Genomic DNA, 27,519 nt, shown 5'->3' with positions numbered 1-27,519 from the left:
AGACGATTATTTAAGACCTTCAAGCTTCACATTTTATCTGAATCTGAAAACAGAAGCTGAAATAATTAATCTCATACTAGAAATAACCCCTAATCAATTTCTAGGTTATTGCTGGCAAAAATGAAACTGTGAAAAGTCATCTAAAAAGCAGGATTCGTACCTGGATACTGTCGAATAGTGGACACGGAACTGGTGATTGGGGTGTAGGTATGTGCCGCCAGTGGGTATGCAGAAGGGGGGTAAGTTGGCAAAAAATACTGGAACTGAACAGGAACAGACGGTCTAGAGACAGAACAGATGATAGCAAACAAAATAGTCATTTTCTTCTTCACTTTCAAAAGATCCTATCCCCCAGCTCCTCTTTGTATCAGAACTGCCAAATGAGCTTTGCTCAAATTTTTGTGTCCCAAACAAACTCTTACATCACAGGACACACACCAAGAATGCAAAATTAAAAAAACAAAAACAAAGTGGATACTATAAATACCTATATTAATAAATGTAAAAAACACAGATAATATTCTATGGGTGATTTTTGAAAGTCTGAAAACCAATTCACAAAAACTCAGTAATCGAATCTTCCCTGCTCAACTCCTCATGAACTACATACACTCAACTCAAATTGGTTTTACTGGCCAATTTCGCTAAAAATACATAAATAATCCCAATTTCATCTGAACTGCTTCAGAAACAATGGAAAGAAGAAATGAGATCCAACTTATTTTTATGTTTTCAGAGACAGGGTCTTGCTATGTTGCCCAGGCTGGAGCGTAGTGGTTATTCAACAGCACAATCATGGCACACTACAACCTTGAACTCCTAGGTCCAATCAAGCCTCCTGCCTCAGCTGCCTGAATTCTGGGACTACAGACATGTGTCACTGTACCTGGCTCCTAGTTTATTTTTTAAGCTTAATATAGCCTTGATACTAATATTGGAACAGGAGAATAAGACAAAATAAAGATTATAAACAAATCTAACTCACTACAACAACAAAAAATCCTACATAAAATTGAATTAAGTACCATATAAAGTTAAATACATCATAATCGAATAAAGTTTATCACAGGGAGAGAAATGCTTCAACATCAGAATGTCTATTCATGTTTTAGATAAATTTTAAAAATTAAAAGAGAACAATAATTTAAAACATAAAAGATAAAAATATTCGAGAGCAGTCAATAGTTATTCATGATATAAATGCCTAAGAAAATAGAAGTAGGCCAGGCACAGTGGCTCATGCCTGCTATCCCAGCACTTTGGGAGACTGAGGCAGGTGAGTCACTTGAGCTCAGGAGTTCGAGACCAGCCTGAGCACTCTGGGAGGCTGAGGCAGGCAGATTACTTGAGGTTAAAGTTCAAGACCAGCCTGGCCAACATGGCGAAACTCCGTCTTCTACTAAAAATACAAAAACTAGCCAGGTGTGCTGGTGCAGGCCTATAATCCCAGTTACTCAGGAGGCTGAGGCACGAGAATCACTTGAACCTAGGAGGTAGGGATTGCAGTGAGCCGAGACCGCACCGCTGCACTACAGCCTGGGCAACAGTGTGAGGCCTCATCTCTACAAAAAATAAAAAAACTTAGCCAGGCATGATGGCATGTGCCTGTAGTCCCAGCTACTTGGGAGGCTGAGGTGGGAGGATCATTTGAGCCCAGAAGTCAAGGCTGCAGTGGGCTATGATGGTGCCACTGCACTCCAGCCTGGGCAACAGAGCAAGACCCTGTCTCAAAAACAAAACAAAAAAACAAATGAAAATGGTAAGACCCTCTTGCTTTCCCCTCAAACTGTCCTTATTTGTGGGCAAAATAAACATATACATAGGAAATTTATAAATCTATAAACATTTAGAGCTAATTTACAGAATTATTTAGATAATCTATAAACATTGAGAGCTAAAAGGAGTATTCAACAAGGTGGATGGACATATCAATGCATCAAAATCTGTAAGCACTCCTAGACACAAATGATCAAATTAGAACACTTAACAATCATCTGCTTTTGAAATGACTTTGTGTACACTGTATAGGGTACTTTATGGGAGAGGCAGGTACAGACATGGAATGGGGGAAGCGATGGGGTTGAAGTAGAGGTATCAGTATGAACTCAAATGTTCTTAAAATACTATATACCTCCTACCTCTGCCTGCTCAAAGGGCCTGGAAGAATGACAACCCACACAACAAGCAGGGCTAATGCCCAGATCTTGGTTTGTAAATGACAAAGGGCTCCTTGGAGAAACAGCAGATTTCAGAGCCAGACAGATAAAGTTCAATAGGAATCTAGAATATCTCATCATGGAAAAGAAGGAAAGGCTAGAACAGAGGGGACGTGGCGAAATCCAGAGAAGTAGAAAGAACCCCCAAGGACCAAATGAGATCATCTGAGCACCAAAATAGATGACAGCAATAGATTCTAATGAATAAAAGCAAATCTACAAGCCTGAGCCGATTAAAAAACAGTAAAATGCTCAACATAAAAAATAAATGGGGGTGGGTAAGAGAAAGTCTCTTTACATCAGAATGCCAGCTAATGTATATAGACAACGCGTTAGAAAAACTCACTATTTTGCAACTATCATATTAGTAATGGATTCAGCCAGGAATTAATAATAGATCTACAACTATTGAATGAATGTTTACTGGAGAACAGGATAATTACACTCAGATATTTCCAGATAGATTACTTGTTTACGAAGGAGAAAAACATGCCTTTCCAGTAGAAAAAAACTGGCAAACATCACCTTCACTAAGTAATGAATGTTAACATGACCAATACGGGGAAAACAGACCGCAGGAGCTCTCTGATGCAATGGGAAGGACACACTGCTTACCTGGTATAACCTGAATGTAACCGTGAGGAAACAATGTGACAGTATCAAATTCCCCAAAACAACCGGCTTCTCCCCACTCTTCAAAAACACCCATGAGTCAAAGAGAAGGGAGAGCTCGGCGTCCGTTCAGATAGCTGTACCGCGGTGACGTCACAGAACGTCTTTACTCTTCTGTGCTACAAATGCAGGTACTTATGGATAAACGGTCATAATGTTACAACCCTTACTCTCAAAATAGCCAAAAAATATTAAACACACAAAACCAAAAAAAATGGATACTAGGAAAACATCCGTCAAAAGGAGACTGGCTTGAAAAACATCGCACATAAAAAAGGAATTATACGAAGAGTTACTTTCGGGGGAAAATCTGAAAGCATGAGTAATACATACAGGCCGTATTTGTGGGACATTTTGTTTTATGCTGATAAAGCAGAACAATTAGTGACACAGTGAGGCAGAATAGCTGACACGTGGCCTCCTACCTGTTGTCGCTTCGGGTTTCCATGGCCACAGGATTGGGAGAGGCCCGATGTCCGGAGATGGGAATCAGGCTGCTCCTCTCAGCAGGGTAGTCTGGCTGAATCCGAGGAGAAGTGTGTGTGATCTGCTGGGGCACCACCTTGGCTGCAAACAGTAAACGCCAATTCCATGACCACGCTACACTTTTTTTTGGCATGCCAAAACATTCTTGGCTAGCAGCAATCTTAGGAAAGCAAACAATTAAAGCCTGGACTTTTAATCAAAATAAAAAATGAAAAATAAGTACAAAGTTCAACAGAATTATTTCAATTCTACATTCACTGATATATTCCTACTGTTATTAAAGCAGGGTTCAACATTAATACTTAAACAAAGACAGAAGTGACCAGGCTCTTTTCTCTCAACCTGGACCTGTTTTTGAAAGGATTAAACTGCTTAAAAAGTAAACAGGCCAGGCACGGTGGCTCACATCTGTCATCTCAGCACTGTGGGAGGCTGAGGCTGGAGGATAACTTGAGTTCAGGAGTTCAAGGCTACAGTGAGCCATGACTGCACCACTATACTCCAGCCTCACTCACAGACTGAGACCCCGTCTCAAAATAAATAAATAAATGAACACACACAATTTTGGATTAAAAAATGGAAAAAAAAACAACCACCCTTAGATTCCACTCTGGGTCCATAGATAATTATAAAATGTAGCTAATTAGCAATGAGAAGACCACTTTAATTCCCAAGTCTATTTCTTTACCTATAAGGATCCCTTCTTTGGATCACTTAATAATTTCTAAGGTCCTTTGAATGTCCTACAATTTTATATAAAACTTTAGAGCAAAATCAAAATCAATGACCACAGAGTTTTCAAATTCAATCTGAGGCTCCAAATGTGTACTCCTTTAAAACTTGCATCCAATTTTGTTTGGAAGGTGCAGCTGAACTAGAACATACTTGGCACTATTCTTTATAGCCCTATCTATTAACAGTATGCCTGGGCGTTCAGAAAGAAAAGCCGTGATCCATCTCAGAGACACAGAGGGACAGCTTCTATCTGTGTGAAAACCCAAGTTACACCAGGGACAGGCACATTAACAAAGAGACTAGACTAGGAGGATGCCAACGCATTACCCTAAATGCAGAGCATTTAACAACAACGCCAAGCTACAAAGACCCACTGCGATGCCAGCCAGCTCCCACGGGAGGCAGATGGAGAAGTTTTTGCAGGGTGATAGCAGGAATGCCCATCTGACCACTCAAGATTGCATCTATTGGCCAACGCAAAGAGAAGCTGGCATGACAGGGTTATCCATCAGGGAGGTAAGCAGTGGGGATGGTGAGGAGGGGGCAACTAAGCCTTGTTTTATCACTGAGCCCCATGAAAGGTAGGAGAAAATGATGCTTCCAGTAGGAATGAAGCTGCCATGTGACAGAGTAGCTAACCAGTGGTTGGTAACCAGACACACCTCACCACTCAGCCATTCATTTACATCTTTACTTGTTTTCTAATTTAAAAAGCCATACAGGCTGGGTGCAGTGGCTCAAGCCTGTAATCCCAACACTTTGGGAGGCCAAGGCGGGCAGATCAACTGAGGTCAGGAGTTTGAGACCAGCCTGGCCAACATGGTGAAACCCTGTTTCTACTAAAAAGACAAAAATCAGCCAGGCGTGGTGGTGCGTGCCTGTGATCCCAGATACTCAGAAGGCTGAGGCAGGAGAATCACTTGAACCTGGGAGGTTGCAGTGAGCTGAGATCATGCCACTGCACTCCAGCCTGCACGACAGAGTGATACTCCATCTCAAAAAAAAAAAAAAAAAAAAAGCCACACATTCTCAATAATTACATAAAAACCAAGGAACTATATAGTACAGAAAACAGTAAGTCTGTCATAACGTTATCTCCAAAACTTATCCCTATTTTCTGAATAATGTGATCACCAGATTTCACTTTCTATAATTCTGAGAACATGATCATATGTTGACCAGAACATGGAGAAAATAAGAATGGTATTCTATTGGAATAGAGGCAAAAACCTTATACTTGTGATTTAGCAGGCTTTTTTTCTGAGCCAACATATTCCTAGTAAGAATAGCTGAATTTGTATTTAATATCACCTGGAGAGGGCAAGCTCACTTGGAAAAAGTCACTTAGGTGATTTTAATATGTATGTTCTACTTCTCGACTGCAAAATCAATGGTCTAGGGTTTTATCAGGTTTCCCTTCTCAACTGAGCTACCTTTCCTGGAGAGATCCTATTATAATACAGAAATATTGGGGTTAGCATAAAAGAGAAAAACAAAATGACCGTAAACCCCATGGAACGTAGGAACACGTGTATCTATGTCTCCTGGTACTTTTTAGTGAGTCTGCTTCCACAGTGGGATCTCTTAGGAAGACAGAGGGACATTCACAAGAACCAATCTCTAAAAAATTCTTCAAGGTGGAGGGTCAGGAGGAAACTAGACAGTCCCTCTGGGCCACAACGGCCCCTCCTTATCAGTCTTTCGATCATAGATTCAAATACCCGAGTGAGGCTCCTGACTTGATAAATATTAAGTGTCTCAGGGCTTGGCTTGCCATGATAGCACTCAGCAGAGCTGACGACGCAGGCAGAGGAAGGAAATGGGCTGAAATGGCAATATGGACAATTTACTACCTTTTTCAACAAGTGTGTTAATGCTAAACAGATACAAACAAAACAAACTTCTTTTGACAAATAGGAACTAAATTCAGAAGGTTATGGAAAAAATTTGGTCTCTCCAATGGCAAGTCATAGTGAGGAGCGATGCAGAAAAGACCCAGTAGCAGCACCCTCTGTGCTAAGGGACTTCTGTGGGGCTGAGCACCCATTTAAGGGCTGGTATAGGCCGGTCACCCTACAACAGGAGTAGGGACTTCCTGGGTACTACCATTATTCCAGAAAATGGGCTTCAAAGTTTGCTCAGAGAGGCCGGAACCCACACTTTTATGTCCAGTCACCAGTATGTCAGGGTGTCCTCTTCACAAAAAGCAGTCTTAGCTCTAAGTGGATGCTATGGCAGCTGTCCTGTATGTATCTTAAGAGAACAATAAGATGATATGCTCTTCACTATAAAAGCAAGGCAGAGACAAAACTAGAAACTATTAATAAAGCCTGTAGCTGGCAGGCTAATGAAAGCTGTGTTCTGCCTCGGAGGCCACAGTCCCTGCTTCGGATGCTATGGCAGTAAGATATCAGTCCCCTGCATAGGTGTTGGCAACCTATGGTTTACAGGCCAATCCAGCCTGCTGTCTCATGAGCTAAGAATGAGTTAACACTTTTAAATGGATGAGGGCAAAAGGATCAAAAGAATATTTTGTGACTCATGAAAACGATATGAAACTCAGGCCAGGATCAGTGTCTCACACCTATAATCTCAGCACTCTGAGAGGCTGAGGGTGGAAGGACTCCCTGACGCCAGCAGTTTGAGAGCAGCTTGGGTAACACAACAAGACCTTGTTTCCACAAAAAAAAAAAAAAAAAAAAAAAAAAAAAAAAATTTTTTTTTTGAGACGGAGTCTTGCTCTGTCACCCAGATTGGAGCGCAGTGGCACAATTTCAGCTCACTGCGACCTCCACCTCCCAGGTTCAAGCAATTCTCCTGCCTCAGCCTCCCGAGTAGCTGGGAATACAGAGGCATGTGCCACCACACCCAGCCAATTTTTTTTTTGTATTTTTTTTTAGTAGAGATGGGGTTTCACCATGTTGGTCAGACTGGTCTCGAACTCCTGACCTCAAGTGATCCCCCTGCCTCAGCCTCCCAAAGTGCTGGGATGACAGGTGTGAGCCACTGCTCCCAGTCTACAAAAAATTTTTAAAAATTAGCCAGAGGCCAGGCATGGTGGCTCACACCTGTCATCCCAGAATTTTGGGAGGCCGAGACAGGCAGATCATGAGGTCAGGAGTTCAAGACCAGCCTGACCAATATGGTGAAGCCCCGTCTCTACTGAAAATACAAAAATTAGCCAGGCGTGGTGGCACACGCCTGTAATCCCAGCTACTCAGGAGGCTGAGACAGGAGAATTGCTTGAACCCGGGAGGCGGCGGTTGCCGTAAGTGGAGATCATGCCACTGCACTCCAACCTGGGCGACAGAATGAGACTCCATCTCAAAAAAACAAACAAAATAATTAGCCGAGTATGGTGGCAGGTACCTGTAGTCCCAGCTAATGGGGAGCTGCCGTTGGGGGTTAGCTTGAGCCCCAGCTACAGTGAGCTATGACTATGCCACTGTACTCAAGCCTGGATGACAGTAAGACCTTATCTCTTAAAAAAAAAAAAAAAAAAAAAAAGGCTGGGCGCGGTGGTTTAAGCCTGTAATCCCAGCACTTTGGGAGGCCGAGGCAGGCGGATCACAAGGTCAGGAGATCAAGACCATCCTGGCTAACACGGTGAAACCCCGTCTCTACTAAAAATACAAAAAATTAGCCAGGTGCGGTGGCAGGCGCCTGTAGTCCCAGCTATTCGGGAGGCTGAGGCAGGAGAATGGCGTCAACCCGGGAGGCGGAGCTTGCAGTGAGCCGAGATCCAGCCACCGCACTCCAGCCTGGGCGACAGAGCGAGACTCCGTCTCAAAAAAAAAACCACACAAAAAAGAAAGAAATCAAATTTCTACATCCATAAGCAGAGTCTCCTCGGCGCACGGTCTGTTTACATACTGTCCACGGCTACTTTCACGACACAGAGTTGAGCACTGGCGACACACACCTATGTGGCCTGCAAAGCCTAAAATGTTTATAGAAAGTGTGCAAACCCCTGATCTTGATGACTGAAGTTGGACTGCTAGAAACTTTCCAGGGATTTTTTTAACAATTCAAAGTATACATATACTTAGAAAAAGAATAAAGAAAGCCTAGAAGAAATTCTAGGATGGGCGTGATGTGGCAGGGCAGCACTCAGATGAAAACCTGGGGAACACACCTGAGCTTTGGTGTTCTTCCCACTGTTGTGTCACTGACAACTTTCCCTGAACAATCTGTCAAAGTCTACAAGTTTTCCTCATTCCAGATCTTTGCTTTTCCTGTTGTTTTTGTCTATGTCAGTATTGCTTATTTTTATAAAAGGTACAGTTTGATAAGAAAGCAAGTCAAAACTAAAGTTTGAGTACTCAAGAACTGTTATACTCTTTTTCCCCTACCATCAATGCCAAGTCTGCATGATACATAATGTTACAAGTCATATTCAGTGTTGCTTTGAAAATCAACAACTGGGACAGGCACAGTGGCTCATGCCTGTAATCCCAGTACTCTGGGAGGCCGAGGCAGGTGGATCACGAGGTCAAGACCAATCTGGCCAACATAGCGAAACCCTGTCTCTACTAAAAATACAAAAAAATTAGCCAGATATGGTGGCACATGCCTGTAGTCCCAGCTACTTGGGAGGCTGAGGCAGGAGAATTGCTTGAATCCGGGAGGTGGCGGTTGCAGTGAGCTGAGATCGCGCCACTGCACTCCAGCTTGGACAACAGAGTGAGACTCAAGGAAAAAAAAAAAAGGAAATCAACAATTGTAAAAATCAATACTAGCCATCACCATGAAGGCCTAGTCAGAGGGGCTACAGCACTCCGTGTGAGCTTCTGTCGAAGGCAGCATGCCACTTACCGACGGGGATGTTCGAGGTGGTCACAGCAGTAGCATGGGAGGAATGGGAGGGCACCGTCATGGTAACAATGGTACTGGTGGGAGCCTGCGTGTGGGACACAGATCCTGAAATAGGGGAAAAAAGGAAATTCTTTAACAAGAACTTCTCTGCACACATTACAGATTCTCAAAAACCTGGGAAAACTCTTGGAAAAAGTTAAGATAATTTTTCTAGCCCATTGTTTTTCTCTGACTGAAGGTGAGAAATGAAAAATTAACCCACCACTCTTGCCTTCTCTTTCCCCGGTAGAAGGAAGAAGTGGGTTATGGACTTACCGGCTGTAGTCGCTGAAGGAATGGTGTTGGTTGCCAAAATAGGTGCTACTGTGGCTGCAGCCACTGGGGTGCCAGTACTGAAGATCGTTTTCTATAAGGGAAACCCCACAACACAGTTATAAGAACATTATCCACTGCATCCCAGGTACACAATCAATGCCTTCAGTACTGCCAGGCCCTCAGCACACTTTGCCCACTTTTGGTTTTACCCAACCAAGTACACAGGTGGTTCTCCACCTTTGGTTTTACCTGAGCCATTGTATGAAGCTGCTGTTTTGGCGTCCCTAATGCAGGGTGAGATGGTAGTGTGATTCTTGTTGTGACATCTCGTGACTGGGCAGGACGCTGAATACTGATTGCTGCAGATGGTGGGTGCTGGATAGACAAAGTTGGCCTACTGAAAAGATAATAAAGACACAATGCAGACAGGAAAGGTCATTTATGATCTTTTGCTAGGTTACAGTCCTGCAAGTCATACTTTTTCATAGGTCTATGAAGTTCAGAGTTAAACCAATACTTGGTCTTTAATCACACCAATGAGGCAAAAGGCTCACTGAGTTTGTCTCGTTTTAAAAGCCATCAATTTGTACCACAAACTGAAGAAATTAACCCTTAGTTGTTCTCAGTATCTTTAATATAGTTAATCAACACTCCAAAACGGACTTGAGTTAATATCATCATAATAACTGCACTTCAGGTCAGGTGTGGTGGCTCACACCTGTAGACACAGTGCTTTCGGGGGGCGCCAAGGCTGGAGGACAGCTTGTGCCCAGGAAGTCAAGGTTACAGTGAGCGATGACTGCGCCACTGCACTCCAGCCTGGGGCACAGAGTAAGACCTTGTCTACATAAAAAATTAAAAACAAAATAATTGCACTTAACTGTGGATAGATCTGAAAATATACTATAAATTTACACGCTCTAAGTTTTTGACAAATTTCCTGAAGAAATATCAGAGACAACTTTGATTAACAGCAGCTTAAACTATGACTTTTGAAGCAAGGACCTTCCCCCCAATTTTACATCATTCCTTAGCAAATGTAGGAACATTCCTAAAATGATAAAATGTTACAGTTATGACTGCCTCAGGATTGGAAGGGAAATCAACAGAGGATGCCAAATTAATTGGTAGCAAGCTACTGAAATGGCAACACTGGCAAGAAAATTTGACAACATAACAAAGCTGGATATTCAAATCAGAGGGGAGGCCACAGGCGGCAGCTCACACCGAGGACCGCTTAAGCCAAGGCTAAAGTGAGCTGTGATCACACCACTGCACTCCAGCCTGGGTGACAGAGTGAGACTCTGTCTCCAATAAAATAAAATAAAAAGAATCACTTCAAGTGACATTCAAACCCATTGCCACTCTGGTTAGTGGGATCTAGCTGGAGGACAAAAAGAACTGTGAAGTTAGTTACTCAGTATTCTTATTGTTAGTAGTAATCTACAAAAAGTAAGAGGCTAATTTATGTCAGATGGACAAGTGATACAGGTGCCCCTTTTTAAAATCTTTTCCACTGTATTTTTACTGTACCTTTTCTGTATTTAGATATACAAATACCATAGTGTTACAACTGCCTACAGTATTCAATACAGTCACAGGCTGTATAGGTTTACAAACTAAGAGCAATAGTTAGAGCACCATAGCCTTGGTGTGTAGCAGGCGACACCATCTAGTTTGTGTAAGCATACTCTTACGATGTTTGCATGTCAAAACTGCCCATTCATTTCTCAGACTGTAACCCCATCATTAAGTAATGAATGAGTATAAAACCTTAGAAAGCAAAAAAAAACCCAAAAACCAAAAAACAAAAAACAACTCTAATGTTAAATTTCATCTGTAAATACCAATATGTGTCCATTACCAGTGAAGGAGTGAAAAAAAAAAATTGTTTTCTTGAGACGGAGTCTCACTCTGTTGCTAGGTTGGAGTGCAGTGGCATTATCTCAACTGACTGCAACCTCTGCCTCCCAGGTAGAGGCAATTCTCCTGCCTCAGCCTCCCGAGTAGCAGGGACTACAGGAGCGTGCCACCACACCTGGCTAATTTTTCTATTTTTAGTAGAGACAGGGTTTCACCATGTTGGCCAAGATGGTCTTGATCTCTTGACCTCGTGATCCACCCGCCTCAGCGGTGCTGGGATTACAGGTGTGAACCAATGTGCCCAGCCAAAAATGTTTAATTAACATAAGATTTTAAAACATGTGGTCGCTCAGGTCTGTAATCCCAGCATTATGGGAGGCTGAGGTAGGTGGATCGAGCTTGAGACCAGCGTGGCCAACATGCTAAAACCCCATCTCTACTAAAAATACAAAATTAACCAGGTACAGTGGTACATGTCTATAGTCCCAACTACTCCAGAGGCTGAGGGAGAAGAACCGCTTGAACCTGGGATGCAGAGGTTGCAGTGAGCTGAGATTGTACCACTGCACTCTAGCCTGGGTGACAGAGCAAGAGTTTGTCTCAAAAAAATAAATAAAATAAAATAAACAAATAAAGAGGAAAATATCAGCAGGAAAGCATGACTATCTTTACCATACTGAGTACCTCTGTCGCCAGAAAGAGCCCAGAAGCAATGACACACCAGAAACAATGAACACTTTTAAGACCCAGAACTTGGGTTACAAATACTACTCTCCACTAAAAAGAACCAAGGAGAAATGGCTGATTTGAAAACTTGAAAAAAAAAAAAAAAACAGGAGAAAGCCTGATACATCATGTATCAAAAAGAATAAAGTACTCAAAGGTTAACGGGAGTCATCAAAAGGAAACTTGGGCCAGGCCCAGTACAGTGGCTCATGCTTGTAATCCCAGCACTTTGGGAGGCCAAGGCAGGCAGATTGCTTAAGTCCAAGAGTTCAAGACTGACCTGGGCAACATGGCGAAATTCCACCTCTACTAAAAATATAAAAATTAGCTGGGCGTGGTAGCACACACCTGTAGTCTCAGCTACTTGGGAGGCCGTAGCAGGAGGATCACTTGAGAGCCCAGGAGGCAGAGGTTACAGTGAACTGAGACTGTGCCACTGCATTCCAGCCTGGGCAACAGATGAGAGGGTCTCAAAAAAAAGACATCTGAGCCAGTTCAAAGGGGTTCTCACTAGCCCAATTTGGGGCACCGGGAGCAAAAGAAAGAGACTTTGACTAAAACATTTTGAGGCTGGGAGCAGAGGCTCACACAGCCCTAGCACTTTGGGAGCTGAGGCAGGAGGACTGCTTGAGCCCAGAAATTTGTGACCAGCCTGAGCAACATGGCAAGGCCCAGTCTCTACGAAAAATAAAACAATTAACCAGGCATCTTGGCATACACCTACAGTCCCAGGTACTCAGGAGGCTGAGGCGGGAGGATAGCTTGAAGCTCAGAGGTTAAGGTTGCAGTGAGCTGTGATCGCGCCATTGCAGTGCTCAGTTTCAGATTTTGGCTTATTATGGATTTTGGGTTAGGGATACCCAATTGTGTACTTCTCCCACAGATTAGCTTTTTTTTTTTTTTTTTTTTTGTTAACAGTCTGAAAGGCAACTCCAAGGATAGAGCCCCAATTCAGTGATCTGACATCTACAGAAAATATGGGGGTTAAATGATAAATCGACTTGTGATTATCCTCCAGTGTTCAGATAGGTCCTTGTATGACTGGCTTATTTGGAGGACAAGGGTATCGTAGGCAGAGACTGCCAGTGTGGTATTTTCTCCTTCTCCTCTCAGAATAGTAAAGAAAACAAAAAAGAGAAATATAGTATCCTCCTTTCGCAAAATTAGGAGACATCTGAAATCTCAAACCACAGGACAGAAGAATTGCCAAAGGTAGGGATAACCAGAGACTCAGGAGCCAATGAAGGAAGGATTGCTTTCTTTTTTCTTTTTTTTTTAAAAAAAGAGATAGAGTCTCACTATGTTCTCACTATGTTGCTCAGGCTGGTCTTCAACTCCTGGGCTCAGACAATCCTCCTGCCTCAGCCTCCCAAAGTGCTAGGATTACAGACATGAGCCACCCTCCCCAGCCTGAAGAGAGAATTTCTGGGGCTATAACTCTGGGGATAAAATCCAGTAATGAAGTATAATGCTCCAAAATGAGGAGCACAAACTGACAGAGAAAACCAGAATCTTCGTGTAACAGCGGGAATGGAGCTGGCAGTGGAGCAGCATTTGGAACAGTTCCAAGGGTTAAAAAGCAAAGGATCTAGGGTTAAACCAGGAATCACACAGACACAGAAAAGTCCCATCTATGGGGAATTGCGTGCAGGGGACCTAGGGAAGAGAGGCTTTGCCATTTTAAGTGGTCTATCTGCACTGACAGGAATGAAGTCATGGCCAACAAATTTCAAACGCAGGACACTGAGTCATTTGGAAAATTTCTCCAAACCCGGTAAATAGTCCAGGCTACAGTAAGAACCAATTACAAATAAGGGATCCAGAATAAAGTCAATCCAATCAAAGATGAATACTCAGAAAAGATCCAAAACAGGATCTATTTAAAGATGCTGAAAGACAAAAGGTGGAACGAGACACACCAGAAGTGCTTTTACTACACAGATGAACACTGTACCATGAATTTAAAACCTTAATGAAGTAACCACTTCTATGAAATGGAAACACAAAGCAAAGACTAAGAGCTCAGTGGAAATGATGAGAGAACAACAGAAGAAGACAAAATATACAGGCAGAGCTCGAGAGAAACAGAAGGCAACTGTTCAGCAGTTTCAAGAATGAAGGCAAAATTAGAAGTGGAACATGAGACACAATGCTGAAAATGCAGTCAAGGATGGAGAAGACTGTGAAAACAACGTTAAAGGGAACAGTTAAAAAAATTACATAGGAGTGCAAAAAGATTCAACACTTAGGAATCGCCCGTAATCCCAACACTTTGGGAGTCTGAGGCGTGCAAATCACCTGAGGTCAAGAGTTCGAGACCAGCCTGGCCAACATGGCAAACCCCCGTCTCTACCAAAAATACAAAACTTAGCCGGGGGTGGTGGTGGGTGCCTGTAATCCCAGCTACTCGGGAGGCTGAGGTGGAAGAAACGCTTGAACCCGGGGGGGGCGGAGATTGCAGTGGCCGAGACTATGCCACTGCACTCCAGCCTGGACAACAGAGCAAGACTAGGTCCCAAAAGAAAAAAAAAAAAAACATATAACTCACAAAAACTGTTCATAATTACAGTTTTTTTCTTTTTTTCTTTTGAGACGGTGTCTCGCTCTGTTGCCCAGGTTGGAGTGCAGTGGCATGATCTTGGCTCACTGCAACCTCCGCCTCCCGTGTTCAAGTGATTCTCCCGCCTCAGCCTTCCAAGTAGCTGGGATTAAAGGCGTCCGGCCCCATGCCCAGCTGACAGATAAGGTTTCACCATGTTGGCCAGGTTGATCTCAAACTCCTGACCTCAAGTGATCTGCCTGCCTCAGCCTCCCAGAGTGCTGGGATTACAGGCATGAGCCACCGCGCCCGGCCAATAGATACAGTTTTATGCTACAGATTGAAAAGGCACACCATGTTTAGAACAAAACCAGAAATAATGGTCATTACAAAATAAATGCCATTAAATTTGCTGATATTCAACGAAAAGAATCAGGCAATGAGGCAAAAAGACTAAGGCCTTTGTAAGGGGTTAAAAAAAAAAAAAAAAAAAACAGACTCTGTGCAGTAACATCCAGATCTAGAAGACACGGGAAAAACGACCCCTCAAGTAGTCATGGAAAGAATATAGAAACAATAAAACACTTAATCAGCCAGACTACTGCCTAAGTATAAATGGGAAATGATTCTCAGCATGTAAAATTTCAAAATATTGGTGCTTTAAGATACGCCCTTTTTGAAGAAAGTGATAGAAAATAAATTTCTTTCAACCAAGTAATGACTGAAAAGACAAGGGTCAGAGAACTGACAGAGTGAACGTATTTAGCAGAAAAATTAAGATATGACTTATATTTTTCTGGAAGTTTACTATTTTCTCTATACCTTGAACAAATTTCTTTATTGCTGGTTTATCTGGCCCTTTGAAGGTTTGGTAGAATTCTATGAAACCAAGGCTGGGTGTGGTGACTCACAATTGTAATCCCAGCACTTTGGGAGGCCGAGGCAGGTGGATCGCTTGAGCCCAGGAGTTTGATACCAGCCTGGGCAACATAGGGAGACCCTGTCTCTACAAAACATTTTAAAATTTGCCAGGCATGGTGCATGGTGGCACGTGCCCGTAGTTGCAGCTTTGGGAGGCTGAGGTAGAAGGATCACTTGGGCCTAGGAGGTTGAGGCTGCAGTGAGCCGTGACTGAGCCACTGTTCTCCAACCTGGCTGGCAGAGCAAGACCTTGTCTCAAAAAAGAATTCTATGAAACCAGCGGGATCTGGTGCTTCTGTGAGAGATAGTGCTTAAAATTTTTTCTATTTCTTCTATGGAAATTGGTCTCTTGAAAAATTTCTATCTGCAGAATTCAAAAAAAGACATTAGGAATTTATTGTAATTGTAGATATAAAGAGAAAAATCATCTGATTAGGGTTTTTGTTTTCACTACTTGCAGTATATTGCTAGTGTTATATGAGTGAATGCTAAAAATGCATTCAACAAAATTCAATATCCAGTTTTTTATTAAAACATTCAACACAATGGAAAAGATACTTTGACAATATGATTAAAAATAAAAAGCCAAAAAATAAAAATAAAAAGCCTACCCCTAGTTTTCATCATACAGTTGGCCCTCAGTACCCATAGGAGCCACATCTATGGATTCAACCAAGCATGGACTGAAAATATTCAAGGGGGAAAACAATTTCCCCAAATTCCAAAAAGCAAAACTTGAATTAGCTGAGCACCAAGTGCTACACAGAATCCACATGAATGAAGTGATGTGTAGGCATCATAATAGGCACTCTAAGTAACCTGGAGATGATTAAATCTCTCCAGGTTACTTAGAGTGCCAGAGTACATGGGAGGAGGTGCGTAGGTTATATGCAAATACTATGCTACTTTATGTGAAGGAACTTGAGCATCCTTGGATTTCAGCATCTGCAGGGGCTCCTGGAGCCAAGACCCCATAGATAGAGATGACTGTATATCCATTTATACCTTGTGAATTTCCTCATACCACCTGAATATATTAACTTTTATAAAGTTAAAATGAGCAACAACAAGTAGTCTATTTTATGTTGGGCGGTTCTGTCGCTTTGTACCTCAGGCAATACATTTATTAATAACTGCCACAAAGTAAAGTATCCCTTTTATTGAAGAGAGAACAAAGGATCAGGGGAATTGAAAACCTGCTTAATGTCATACAAGTAAATAATAGAGCTAATGGCTAAAGATAAGTTCCAGGCATTGCTGTTCATTTAAATATAATTTTCTTCAGAATTCTGTTCTAGGTTCTCTTCTCACTCTCTAGTACCCTTGGATAGACACCTGAAGGCTTTCATTGTGGCCCACGCATTGATCACTCCCAAACCCATTATCTCTAGCACAGACCCCTCTTCAACCACATACTGACAACAGCCACCTGGCTGTTCCACAGATAAACTCAGTATCCCAAAGTTCAATCTTTTCTAAAACCTGCTTTCCTTCCCTTGTTCTCCTTCTCATTTACTAGGACAGGTAAGGAGGAAACCAAAGAGGCATCTCCAGTTCCTCTTTCTTCCTCACTACTCTGCCCAGCTTCCAGCTGACAGGTCCCAGTGGTGCCTCCCTAGCTTCTAACGGCTCCTCTCTCCAACCTACTATCCTTGCTTTGATTCAGTGAATCCCTTCTTGTCTGCGCTATTGCCAAAGACTCCCTTCCCTCAATATAACCCATGGCAAGGATCAACTGCTCTCCCCAGCCTCCCTGTAATGTGACTTGGAGATCATGAGGAAAAACAGCATCATGTCATCCCTGATTGTGTCACTCACAAAAAGCCTTTAAGATCATCCCTCACCAACCAGACTTTATTCCTGTATGGCTCTGCAAATCTTTTTTGCTTCTTTTTTTTTAGAGACAGGATCTTGCTCTGTCGCCCAGGCTAGAGAGTAGTGGCACAATCATAGCTCATGTGGTCTCAAACTCCTGTGGTCATATGATCCTCCCACCTCAGCCTCCAAGTACCTAGGGCTAGAGATACATGCCACCACGCTTATCTTTTTTTTTTTTTTTTTTTAATTTGTTGAAATGGGATACTGGTATGTTGCTGAGGCTGGTCTTGAACTCCTGGCCTCAAGTGATTCTCCCACCTTGGCCTCCAAGAGCACCAGGGTTATAGGCACGAGCCACTGCACCCAGCCTAAATCCTTTTTTTTTTTTTTTTTGGTGGAGATGGGGTCTCGCTCTGTTGCCCCAGCTGGAATGCAGTGACACGATCACAGCTTGCTATAGACTCAACCTCCAGGGCTTAAGCGATCCTCCCACCTCAGCTTCCCGTGTAGGTGGGACTACAGGTACACGCCACCATGCCTGGCTACTTTCTTATTTTTTATAGAGATGGGATCTCCCTATATTGCCCAGACTGGTCTCAAACTCCTGGACTCCAGTGATCCTCCTGCCTCAACCTCCCAAAGTGCTGAGATTACATGCACGAGCCACTATATCTTGCCATCACAACCTTAAAATGCCTAAAATCAAAGTATAAAACTCCTTTCCCAAAAATCCCACTCTCCTCCACCCTGTTAGGTGTATAGGCCAACTAGTACTGGCAAATAAATAATCCTGACTCCCCTCCTTCTCACACTCCCATACCCCCGCCCCCTGCTCCAGTGATTCTCAGAAATCTCCCTGACTCTATCCTTCAAAATCTACCCAGGGCCAGGCATGGTGGCTCATGCTGTAATCCCAGCACTTATGGAGACAGGAGGATCACTTGAGCTCAGGAGTTGGTGACCAATCTGGGCAACAAAGTGAGAACCTGTCTCTACAAGAAAATAAAAAAATTAGTTAGGCATGGTGGTGCACATCTGGAGTTCCAGCTACTTGGGAGGCTGAGGCAAGAGGATCACTTGAGGCTAAGAATTTAAGGCTGCAGTGAGCCATGATCATGCCACTGTACTCCAGCCTAGGTGACAGAGCGAGACCCTCCCTCCAAAAAATATAATCTATCCAGAATCTAACCATGTCTTTCTACATCCATCTTCATCTCTCCTACATGCTGGCTATACCCTTCTACCCAACCTCTGCTTCTAACTTGGCCTCTCCATAGCCTATTCTATCCAGCAACCAGGCTGAACCAAATGAAACTTCAGATCATTGCATTGCTCTGCTGAAAATTCTGCTAAGGCTTTCCATCATGCCCCAGCCGAGTCCATGTCCTTAGCGTGGCTCCTAAGGACCTATGTGATCTGGAGACCCTGCTACCTCCCCAAACCTAACTCTTGCCACCTTGGCCTCATCGGTGCTCCTTGTAAGTGGCAAACAGAATCCTGTCTCGGAGCCTTGCACTTACTAGTATTCCCACTGCCTAGAATACTCTTCTCTCAGATAACCACACAGCTCACTCATTTCATTGTATCTTTTCATTTTCTACTCAAATGTATTATCAACAAAGCTCTCTCCGACCACATTACATGAAACTCTAAGTCCCATGCACCACCCACCCTGTCACTCCCAATCCCTTTTACCCTTATTTTTTCCAAAGCACTTTTCACCATCTAAAAACCTACATATTTATTGTGTCTCCAGCCCCTAAAAACAGAAGCTCTGTGTGGGCAGGAATTTCTTTGTTCACAGCTTTAGCCCCAGGATTTAGAACACTACATAGCTCATTAAAGAAAAAGCCACTCAATAAATATTCACTTAAATGAAGGAATGAAAGAAAAAAGAGTGGAGGAAGCGGAGGAGGAGGCAGGAAGGTTCAAACTTCATCCTCCCCATGTATACCTAAGTGCTGAGTCAGTAGCATGTGCCGCTGTCGTAGTGATGACTGGAGACTGAGCTCTGGTGGCTGAGACGGTTGCTACCACAGCAGGAGGGATGGCATTGGAGGTGGTCACAGGTGGCCGAGACTACCAAAAGAGAAAAAACAGTTCATTTAAAACAAAAATAAAATAAAATATAGGAAGCCAAATACTAAATGTGTAATTTGAAAGGAGCCTACAGATAAGTATGTTTCTGCCCAAATAAAAATAAATTCTCACCATTCCAATTAAGGAATTCTCTTTTCAGATAGGTTGTCATAAGACCAAGCGCCAGGCCAAGCGCGGTGGCTCACACCTGTAATCCCAGCACTTTGGGACAGTGAGGTGGGCGGGTGATCCCTTATTAAGACAACATTGACAAATGTTTTGGGAAAAAAAATCTCATTTTGATTGAACAGTACATGAGTCCCTCCCGTGCAAATGTGATTGGAATCAAAATTCTGCTCTACTACTGGTACCACTGGGACCTCACCCTTCAATCTAGAGTTGCCACAGGTCTGTGGTTGGTCCTGGTGTAGACATCTTATGCTGCCATCCAACCCAACACCTCCACAGAGGGCCTACTCAGGTGCTGAATAGAGCTGTTGGCTCTCAGGCCATCTACGTTAGCGAGTACAAGGGCAACTCAGAGTAACAGTCTTCTTTTCTAGGTAATGGTTCAGGGTGCCCACATGCTTGCTGAATGTTTTCACATGGACAGAGTGCCCTTATCACACTTATGTGTGAAATCTTCCTCTGAAAAATGAGCTCCACACTGGGCTTCATCCACGTATCCACCATTAGTCTTCGAATCACCTGAGTTCTGATTCTTCCCTCGCTCTTAACCCTGAAACATGCATCTAAATGGCCGAGCTCTGCAGCCCTTTTACCTGCTGCTCCTACCAAGTGCAGGTGCGTGTCTTACACTAAGGCTACAGCACCAGCTTCCTCACTTGGGAGCTCCTTGTCTTGATTCTCGTCTCTCTCTATCCCTTCATATGTATCACGTATACTACTAGATGCCTAATACTCCTCCGACTCTGTTTTCTTGACCAGAAAGGTCTTTTATCTTGAAAGCTGTAGGCTAGACAGATACTACCCAGTGTCATAATCAAGACTCTTCCTTATTATCTTAAACCCAGTTGTTTCATACATGTGTCTCTCCCCTGAAAGTGCTTACGGGGACAGACCTCCTGTATGTGATTCAGCTAGATTCATCTTATCTTTCTTCTTTTTTGTGAGATGGAGTCTCACTCTGTCGCCCCAGATGGAGTGCAGTGGCATGATCTTGGCTCACTGCAACCTCTGCCTCTCGGACTCAAGCAATTCTCCCACCTCAGCCTCCCAGGTAGCCAGGATTACAGACGCGCACCGCCATGCCCAGCTAATTTTTTGACATTTTAGTAGAGACGGGGTTTCACCAGGTTGTCCAAGGTGGCTTCAAACTCCTGATCTCAGACAATCCGCCTGCCTTGGCCTCCCAAAATGCTGGGATTACAGGCATGAGCCACTGTGTCCAGCCTAATCTCATCTTTCAACAATATTACTTCAATGATACACAAAGCCATTGTGTTTAAAAAAAAAAAAAAAGATTTTTGGCCGAGCACAGTGCCTCGCGCCTATAATCCCAGCACTTTGGGAGGCCAAGGCAGGCAGATCACTTGAGGCCAGGAGTTTGAGACCAGCCTGGCCCACAGGGTGAAACGCTGTCTCTACTAAAAGTATAAAAATTAGCCGGGCATGGTGGTACACACCTGTAGTCCCAAGCACTTGGGAGGCTAAGGCAGGAGAATCACTTGAACCCAGGAAGCAGACGTTGCAGTGAGCTGGGATCATACCACTGCACTTCAGCCTGGGCAACAGAGTGAGACTCTGTCTCAAAAAAACAAAAACAAACAAAAAAACGCAGTGGCTCTCTACTGTATATAAAAAGTCTAGTTTATATTCCATATTCTAGAGCACCCAAATTATAGATACTATATTTCCTGCAAATATATTATACTTCAGTAGTAATGAAGCCATAGATTTCCTTAAAAAAAAAATGCTGAATGGCATGGACCACGTTCTTGGAACAAACATACATATATGCATAACTTTTAGGAGTCCACAGATCCCCCCAATCCAAGTTAAAATCCCTCAATCCTAGCCAGCCTTTACTAACTGCCGTCTACAACCATCACTGCCTCCTTGCTGCTGTTCATCTCCCCCTTCACTTCCTCTTCACTTCTCTGATTCCTCATTAGCACAGCCTTTCCAACAGGAAGCCTTCCCACCACCTCTCCTTTGCGTTCTTACAGCTTGCCACATGATACTGTGCATCTTTCAAACTTCCCTACGTCTTGGCAACTCGATGGGAAGTCCCTGAGGTCAAGGATGTGCCTAGTGCCTGGTGGCGTGAATAACTCCCATGCCGCCCTTCATGCACCCCGGGCTCCGACGTGCCTGGATTGGTTGGTGAATGATGTGCTGCACTGCTGGCTGAGCAGTAGCAGCATTTGGCAGCTGCGAGGTCGGCCTCAGGACTGTGGTTACTTTAGAACTGGACATCACGGCAGCAGCAGCTGCACCTGAAAAACAAAAGTGTTTATTATATTTATTCTAGTTATACTCCCTAGGAAAATAATCAATATATTTCCTAAAACTCAGATAGTAAATCAGTAGGGAGCTGAAGTATGGTATGTATACTTCCCATTTCATCACAGAGAAAACAAAGAAAATGTGTATTCAAAAGATTTAATAATTTATATTGCCTCTTCACAGACAATCTTAAGTGAAACTGCTGCTGCTTTTTGTTTCTGGTAACTGCAAGTGTGCACAGCGGTAAAGCACACAGTGAACAGCAGCGTGACGCCACCGCCTCAGCTCCGACGAGGGCTCGAGTACTTTGCCTTCCACTGTCTTTGTTCCATTAGAGCAGACGTCAACATTGCGAAAGGGACACATTATGAACCCTAACCTCAACCCTAACCCGAACCCTGCAGTTTTCACCCAGCAGACCCCCTGTGGGTCTGTGGACCACATTTGGAGAAACACTGAGTTATGCTATAACCAAGCAAACCTGGTCTTATGTGTGCTAACTTGATTTTGCCAACCATCTCCAACTGTTTCACACTCTCCAATAAAAGGTAAAATTTTCTAGTCAAAACTCATTTATTACCTCACAACCTACTAGAACTTAAGTGTAAAAATAAATTACTCTTAGCCAGTGTGGTGGCTCACATCTGTAGTCCCAGCCACTCAGGAGGCTAAAGCGGGAAGATCGCTTGTGCCCAAGAAGTTTGAGACCAGCCTGGGTAACACAGTGAGACCCCATCTCAAAAAATAACTATCATCATCATCTTATTGTTACGTAAGTTTAAAAACTCGGTAAAGATCATCTTTAACTTAAAAAATATTCAGTATTAGTATTTGTGACTTAGGTATTAAAAATGAAGACCATGTTGCAGATAAGCAGTCTAATAATAATAAAGACCATGTTGAGATTATCAAAGCTTGGGGAGTTCCTCAATATAAAGGACAATTTTAGACCATATTAAACATTTTAATTGCCTAAGTACACACACTGGTAATGCAACTATAATAAGCACATATTAAACCACGCTAAAAACATGGATTGCTCTAAGTTTATTTCCACTGTCTTGCAATTTTTTTTTCTTTTTCTTGAGACAGGGGAGGGCAGCGGCGCAATCGCAACTCATTTCAACCTCTGCCTCCCAGGCTCAAGCCATCCTTCCATCTCAGCCTCCTGATAGCTGGGACTGCAGACACTTGCCACCACACCTGGCTAATTTTTTGTATCTTTGCAGAGACAGGGTTTCGCCATGTTGCCCAGGCTGGTCTCGAACTCCCGGACTCAAGTGAACCTACCACCTCAGCCTCCCAAAGTGTTGGGTTTATAGACATGAACCACAGCACCTGGCCTTTTTTTCTTTTTAAATAAAAGAGGTTTACTTGGTTCACGATTCTGCAGACTTGTCCTGCAACTTTAACAAGCTGATTCTAGACACATTCTGTGTTACACATTTTAACAAATGTATATCTGCTACGGCATTTTGAGAGTTTGAACAAAACTTGCAAGTCGTTACCTCGAGGTAAATGAGAAGCTCCAATGTGAAGAGGGGGCCCAGGAGCATTGCTGCGGATGATAGACATCTGCACGTTTGTAGTCATGATGTGGTGCAGGTTACTGGGATGGCCCTGAGAGAAAGAGGATAGAACGTTATTTTCACAGGTTTGGTCTTAGCCATTGCCTCTAGGAAGTCACCTGCCTCCAAATGTGGGTCAGGTTTTTTCTTTTAGATAGTGAGTATCCCAAGGGAAAGGGCTAAGGACATTTAGCTTGAGCTACTTTTACATGCTGTACTGTATAATGAACTGTGCTAACAGGCATGTGAGAAGTATGAGGACCCCACAACTGCTGCAGGCCCAAATAATAACAGATAACATACTTTCAACAGATAACATACTTTGATATCTACTTTTAGAAACTCTCATCTGTGATATTACCTTTCACACTTGTTTTTTCTGTCCTGGCCAAATGCTTATTTTTTCCCATTCTCACAATTTCCTTTACATACCACTGCATCCATCCATTCTTTAAGCTTTGTGTTTCTAAGTAAATGTCAGTTAGCATCCAACAGGTGCTCCGCTACCAGTTCTTCAGCTCAATCCTGAAATGTCCCTTACTCACATTCTCCCAAACCACAGAGAACAGTGCTTCTCAGCTAAGGGTTCTGGTACTTCTGAGAGTACTCAGCAGTATGACAAAAGGAAAAAACACAGTACACCTCTTTGGAATATAAATTTTTCTTGAAAACGTGAAGGGAACGTTTTTAGATTTATTTTTTTTCCCCAGGTAAAAAATTTTAAATATTTAATTAATCAAGTACACAGCAGAATAGGATTGCAAAATTTCACAAAAAAAGCCTTAAAACAGAAGACTTCAAAATAAATGTTGGCAACTAAGGCCAGGTGCAGTGGCTCATGCCTGTAACCCTAGCACTTTGGGAGGCCACAGCGGGCGGATCATTTGAGGTCAGGAGTTGGAGAGCAGCCTGGCCAACATGGTGAAACCCCGTCTCTATTAAAATAAAAAAACTAGCCAGGCGTGGTGACGCACGCTTGTAATCCCAGCCACTTGGGAGGCTGAGACAAGAGAATTGCTCGAACACGGGACGTGGAGGTTGCAGTGAGCCAAGATCCCACCACTGCATTCCAGCCTGGGTGACAGCGTAAGACTTTGTCCCAAAAAAAAAAAAAAAAGTTTGCAACTAGAGAGCTGCTTGAGGTTACCTACCAGTACCCCAAAGATGCCCATCTGCTCTCCTCAGAGAAACCACAGAGAAGCACTGCCCACCACTACCCCTGGGAGGCTGTTCTTGACGCTAAAATCAAACACAAACCACACTCCGGACTCAAGGACACGGACTGTTTTATCCAGATTTATACATCACACTGAGGGTCAAATCGAGCAGCTAGTAGCTGCTCAATAAATTCTAGCTAAATGACCACTATGGATACTGGCTTCTACTCCCTACAGTTATCCTTCTCTCTCAAACCTACTACCTTCCCTTGCAGGTTATGAGTGAGTGTTTAATCTTTTTTTATTACCATGCCTAATGTACTGCTAGCATTCAATAAATCATGATCAATAGTTTGGCATTTCAGTTGAAAATCAGCAAATTAAAAGGAAGAAAAACCTGTTGTCCACTGATTGTTGCCACAGGAATGGCTGAAGCTTGAGGGATGCTACTCTCCATGGTAACGGTAACCTGCCCTGGAACCTTGGGCGGAAGTGACAGGGTGGAAGGTGGAGCAGGAGCAATGGGACGGCTAGGCATGGTAGGCTTCGGGGGCGGCTGCAAACAGAAAACCACACAAAACATATCAATGGCCTCATACTGGTGATGCGTCTCAATCCAGAATTAAGAGTACACAAATCGAACCTGGAGAGTGCCAGGAAAGATGCCATAAGCTTTATACATTTTATCTATTAGCATCACAGTGTTTCCACTGAAGTACTAGCATTTCTATTTCACAGATAAAGAAACATACAAAGCAAGGCTAACTGACTTGCTCAAAGCCACACACACAGTAAGAAGAACTGGGAACAAAGCCCAGAGCTGTATGGCTCACAGCCCACACCCTTTCTTCTACATGATGCCGCCTCCCAAGTCTGGGTGGATTGAACAAAACTCCCAGTAACTGAAACAGAACCCCCAGGTAACGCACAGGCGGTATTCTCAGAAACCCCCAAATTAACCAGTTGCTAAAACAGACCTTAAGGAAGAGTGCTACTCCAGTTGGTCCCATGATACTGGGTTATCAGAACTTACAACATCACTGTCAGCCGGGTGTGGTGGCTCACACCTGTAATCCCAGCACTCTGGGAAGCTAAGGCGGGCAGATCACTTGAGGCCAGGAGTTTGAGACCAGCCTGGCCAACATGGTGACACCCCGTCTCTACTAAAAATGCAAAAATTAGCCAGGCGTGGTGGCGTGTGCCTGTAATCCCAGCTACTTGGGAGGCTGAGGCGGGAGAACTGCTTGAACCTTGGAGGTGGAGGTTGCAGTGAGCCAAGATTGCACCACTGCACTCCAGCCTGGATGACAGAGAAAGACTCTGTCTCAAAAAGAAAAAAAAAAAAAAAAAATTAGTGTCATTAAGCCCCCACTGCTAAAATCTGATTGGCTTAAAAAAAAAAAAAAGAGGGTCCCTTATCTAACTTAACATGCCCATAGGTTGAATAATATCAGTATCAAAATGGATAACAGCAAAGATTCTGTGATGCCAATGGCCCAGCAGCACAAGACGAGGCACTGCAGAAAATCAGGGCTGAGTTACAGAGGTGCTGAACTCATAGGTCATAAAGGAAAAATGAAATACGATCCTAAGATACAGCCTAAGATTTTTTTTTTTTTTTTTTTTTTTTTTTGGAGACGGAGTCTCTCTCTGTCGCCCAGGCTGGAATGCAGTGGCCGGATCTCAGCTCACTGCAAGCTCCGCCTCCCGGGTTTACGCCATTCTCCTGCCTCAGCCTCCCGAGTAGCTGGCACTACAGGCGCCCGCCACCTCGCCCGGCTAGTTTTTTGTATTTTTTAGTAGAGACGGGGTTTCACCGTGTTAGCCAGGATGGTCTCGATCTTCGTGATCCGCCCGTCTCGGCCTCCCAAAGTGCTGGGATTACAGGCTTGAGCCACCGCGCCCGGCCATACAGCCTAAGATTTTGTACAAATTGTTATAGAGATGAGCCAGTCTTGAGCTCTGGTTCAGTGTGAAGTTTTAACCCTCTCCATTACCTTCATAAGTCCCTCCGAAAATGAAAGTGGCACTGCTGGCGTCAGGTGTGCTGGCGGGGCTGTCACTGCAACAGGTGTGGCTGATGCGACAGCATGGTGTGTAGACAACATCTGCACCTGTGGATAGGGCCTTACCACGACAGGCTCTTGCTTCTCCTCCCGGGACTGGAGGGAGCTGCTGGAACTCATGTGCTCCCTGGCACCGACTTCAGAATCTCGACCAGATTCATCATTGACTAGTAAAGACATTAAACGTGAGACAGTATGTCACAGTCTCCCAATGTAAGATAGCGGCACAAACAAGAGCGGCACCTGAAGTTAAATCTCAGGATTGACCAAGTGGCCACTTCCTTGTGATGTTTTCTTAACAGGGTCAATTTGGGCACTGGATTCTCCTGATGGACATCAGACAGAAGAGCCACAACTGTGGAATGTAGAATTCATTCTGGATATTGTAGCCTTATGAATAAACTACCTGAAAATCATCTAAAATGAGCTGAAATAGTTAAAAGTACAATACAGAGTATAAGACAATTTCATTTAAAACATCTTCTTAAAAAGTTATAAAAGCCTGACATTAAAAAGATATTTTACGCTGTGCTGGCCAACATGGCAAAACCCTAACTCTACTAAAAATACAAAAATATAAAAAACAAAAAAAAACACAAAAAAACATCTTTTTTTGTAATCCCAGCTACTTGGGAGGCTAAGGTGGGAGGATCGCCTGAGCCCAAAACGCAGAGGTTGCAGTGAGCCAAGATTGCATCACTGCACTCTAGCCTGGGCGAGAGAGGAAGACTGTCTCCAATAAAAAACAAAACAAAAAATGTATGGCTGGTGCAGTGGCTCGCATCTGCAATCCTAGCATTTTGAGAGGCCAAGGCAAGCAGATCCTTTGAACCCAGGAGTTCAAGACCAGCCTTCGTAACACAGTAAGACTCCATCTCTGTAAAAAATATAAAAATTAAATGGGCATGGAGGCACGCACCCGTAATCCCAGCTACGCTGGAGGCAGAGAGAGGAGGATCACTTAACCCTGGGAGGTCAAGGCTGCAGTGAGTCAAGCCATGATTGTGCCACTGCACTCCAGCTTGGATGACACAGTGAGACTCCGTCTCAAAAAAAAAAAAAAAAAAAAAGGTG

General features: G+C 43.5%; 2 protein-coding genes across 29 annotated transcripts in view; both read right to left on the bottom strand.

Moving 5' to 3' along the window:
• Positions 1–27,519, bottom strand: part of SAP130 (Sin3A associated protein 130) — an 84,068-nt gene that overhangs the window by 46,363 nt on the left and 10,186 nt on the right. For 14 of the 28 annotated variants that reach the window (XM_015109821.3, XM_028830606.2, XM_028830605.2 and 11 more), the window contains exons 3-12: positions 26,377–26,612; positions 24,777–24,935; positions 23,163–23,274; positions 21,520–21,644; positions 19,061–19,185; positions 9,489–9,636; positions 9,240–9,330; positions 8,925–9,029; positions 3,314–3,455; positions 161–282 (exon numbers count right to left, since the gene is read on the bottom strand). In XM_015109821.3, coding sequence (XP_014965307.2) covers positions 161–282; positions 3,314–3,455; positions 8,925–9,029; positions 9,240–9,330; positions 9,489–9,636; positions 19,061–19,185; positions 21,520–21,644; positions 23,163–23,274; positions 24,777–24,935; positions 26,377–26,612 — 1,365 coding nt within the window. The remainder of the gene's footprint in view (positions 1–160; positions 283–3,313; positions 3,456–8,924; positions 9,030–9,239; positions 9,331–9,488; positions 9,637–19,060; positions 19,186–21,519; positions 21,645–23,162; positions 23,275–24,776; positions 24,936–26,376; positions 26,613–27,519) is intronic. The other 14 variants (XM_015109824.3, XM_077956761.1, XM_077956752.1 and 11 more) reach the window with 1 other exon arrangement.
• WDR33 (WD repeat domain 33) overlaps positions 1–27,519 on the bottom strand; it is a 325,821-nt gene that overhangs the window by 288,858 nt on the left and 9,444 nt on the right. The gene's annotated exons all lie outside the window — the stretch shown is intronic.

The sequence above is a fragment of the Macaca mulatta genome, chromosome 12 (genome assembly GCF_049350105.2).
Source record: "Macaca mulatta isolate MMU2019108-1 chromosome 12, T2T-MMU8v2.0, whole genome shotgun sequence".
In the NCBI taxonomy this organism is placed as follows: domain Eukaryota; kingdom Metazoa; phylum Chordata; class Mammalia; order Primates; family Cercopithecidae; genus Macaca; species Macaca mulatta.
The sequence above is the reverse complement of the archived record's forward strand: the minus strand, read 5'-3'. Positions and strand labels throughout refer to the sequence as shown.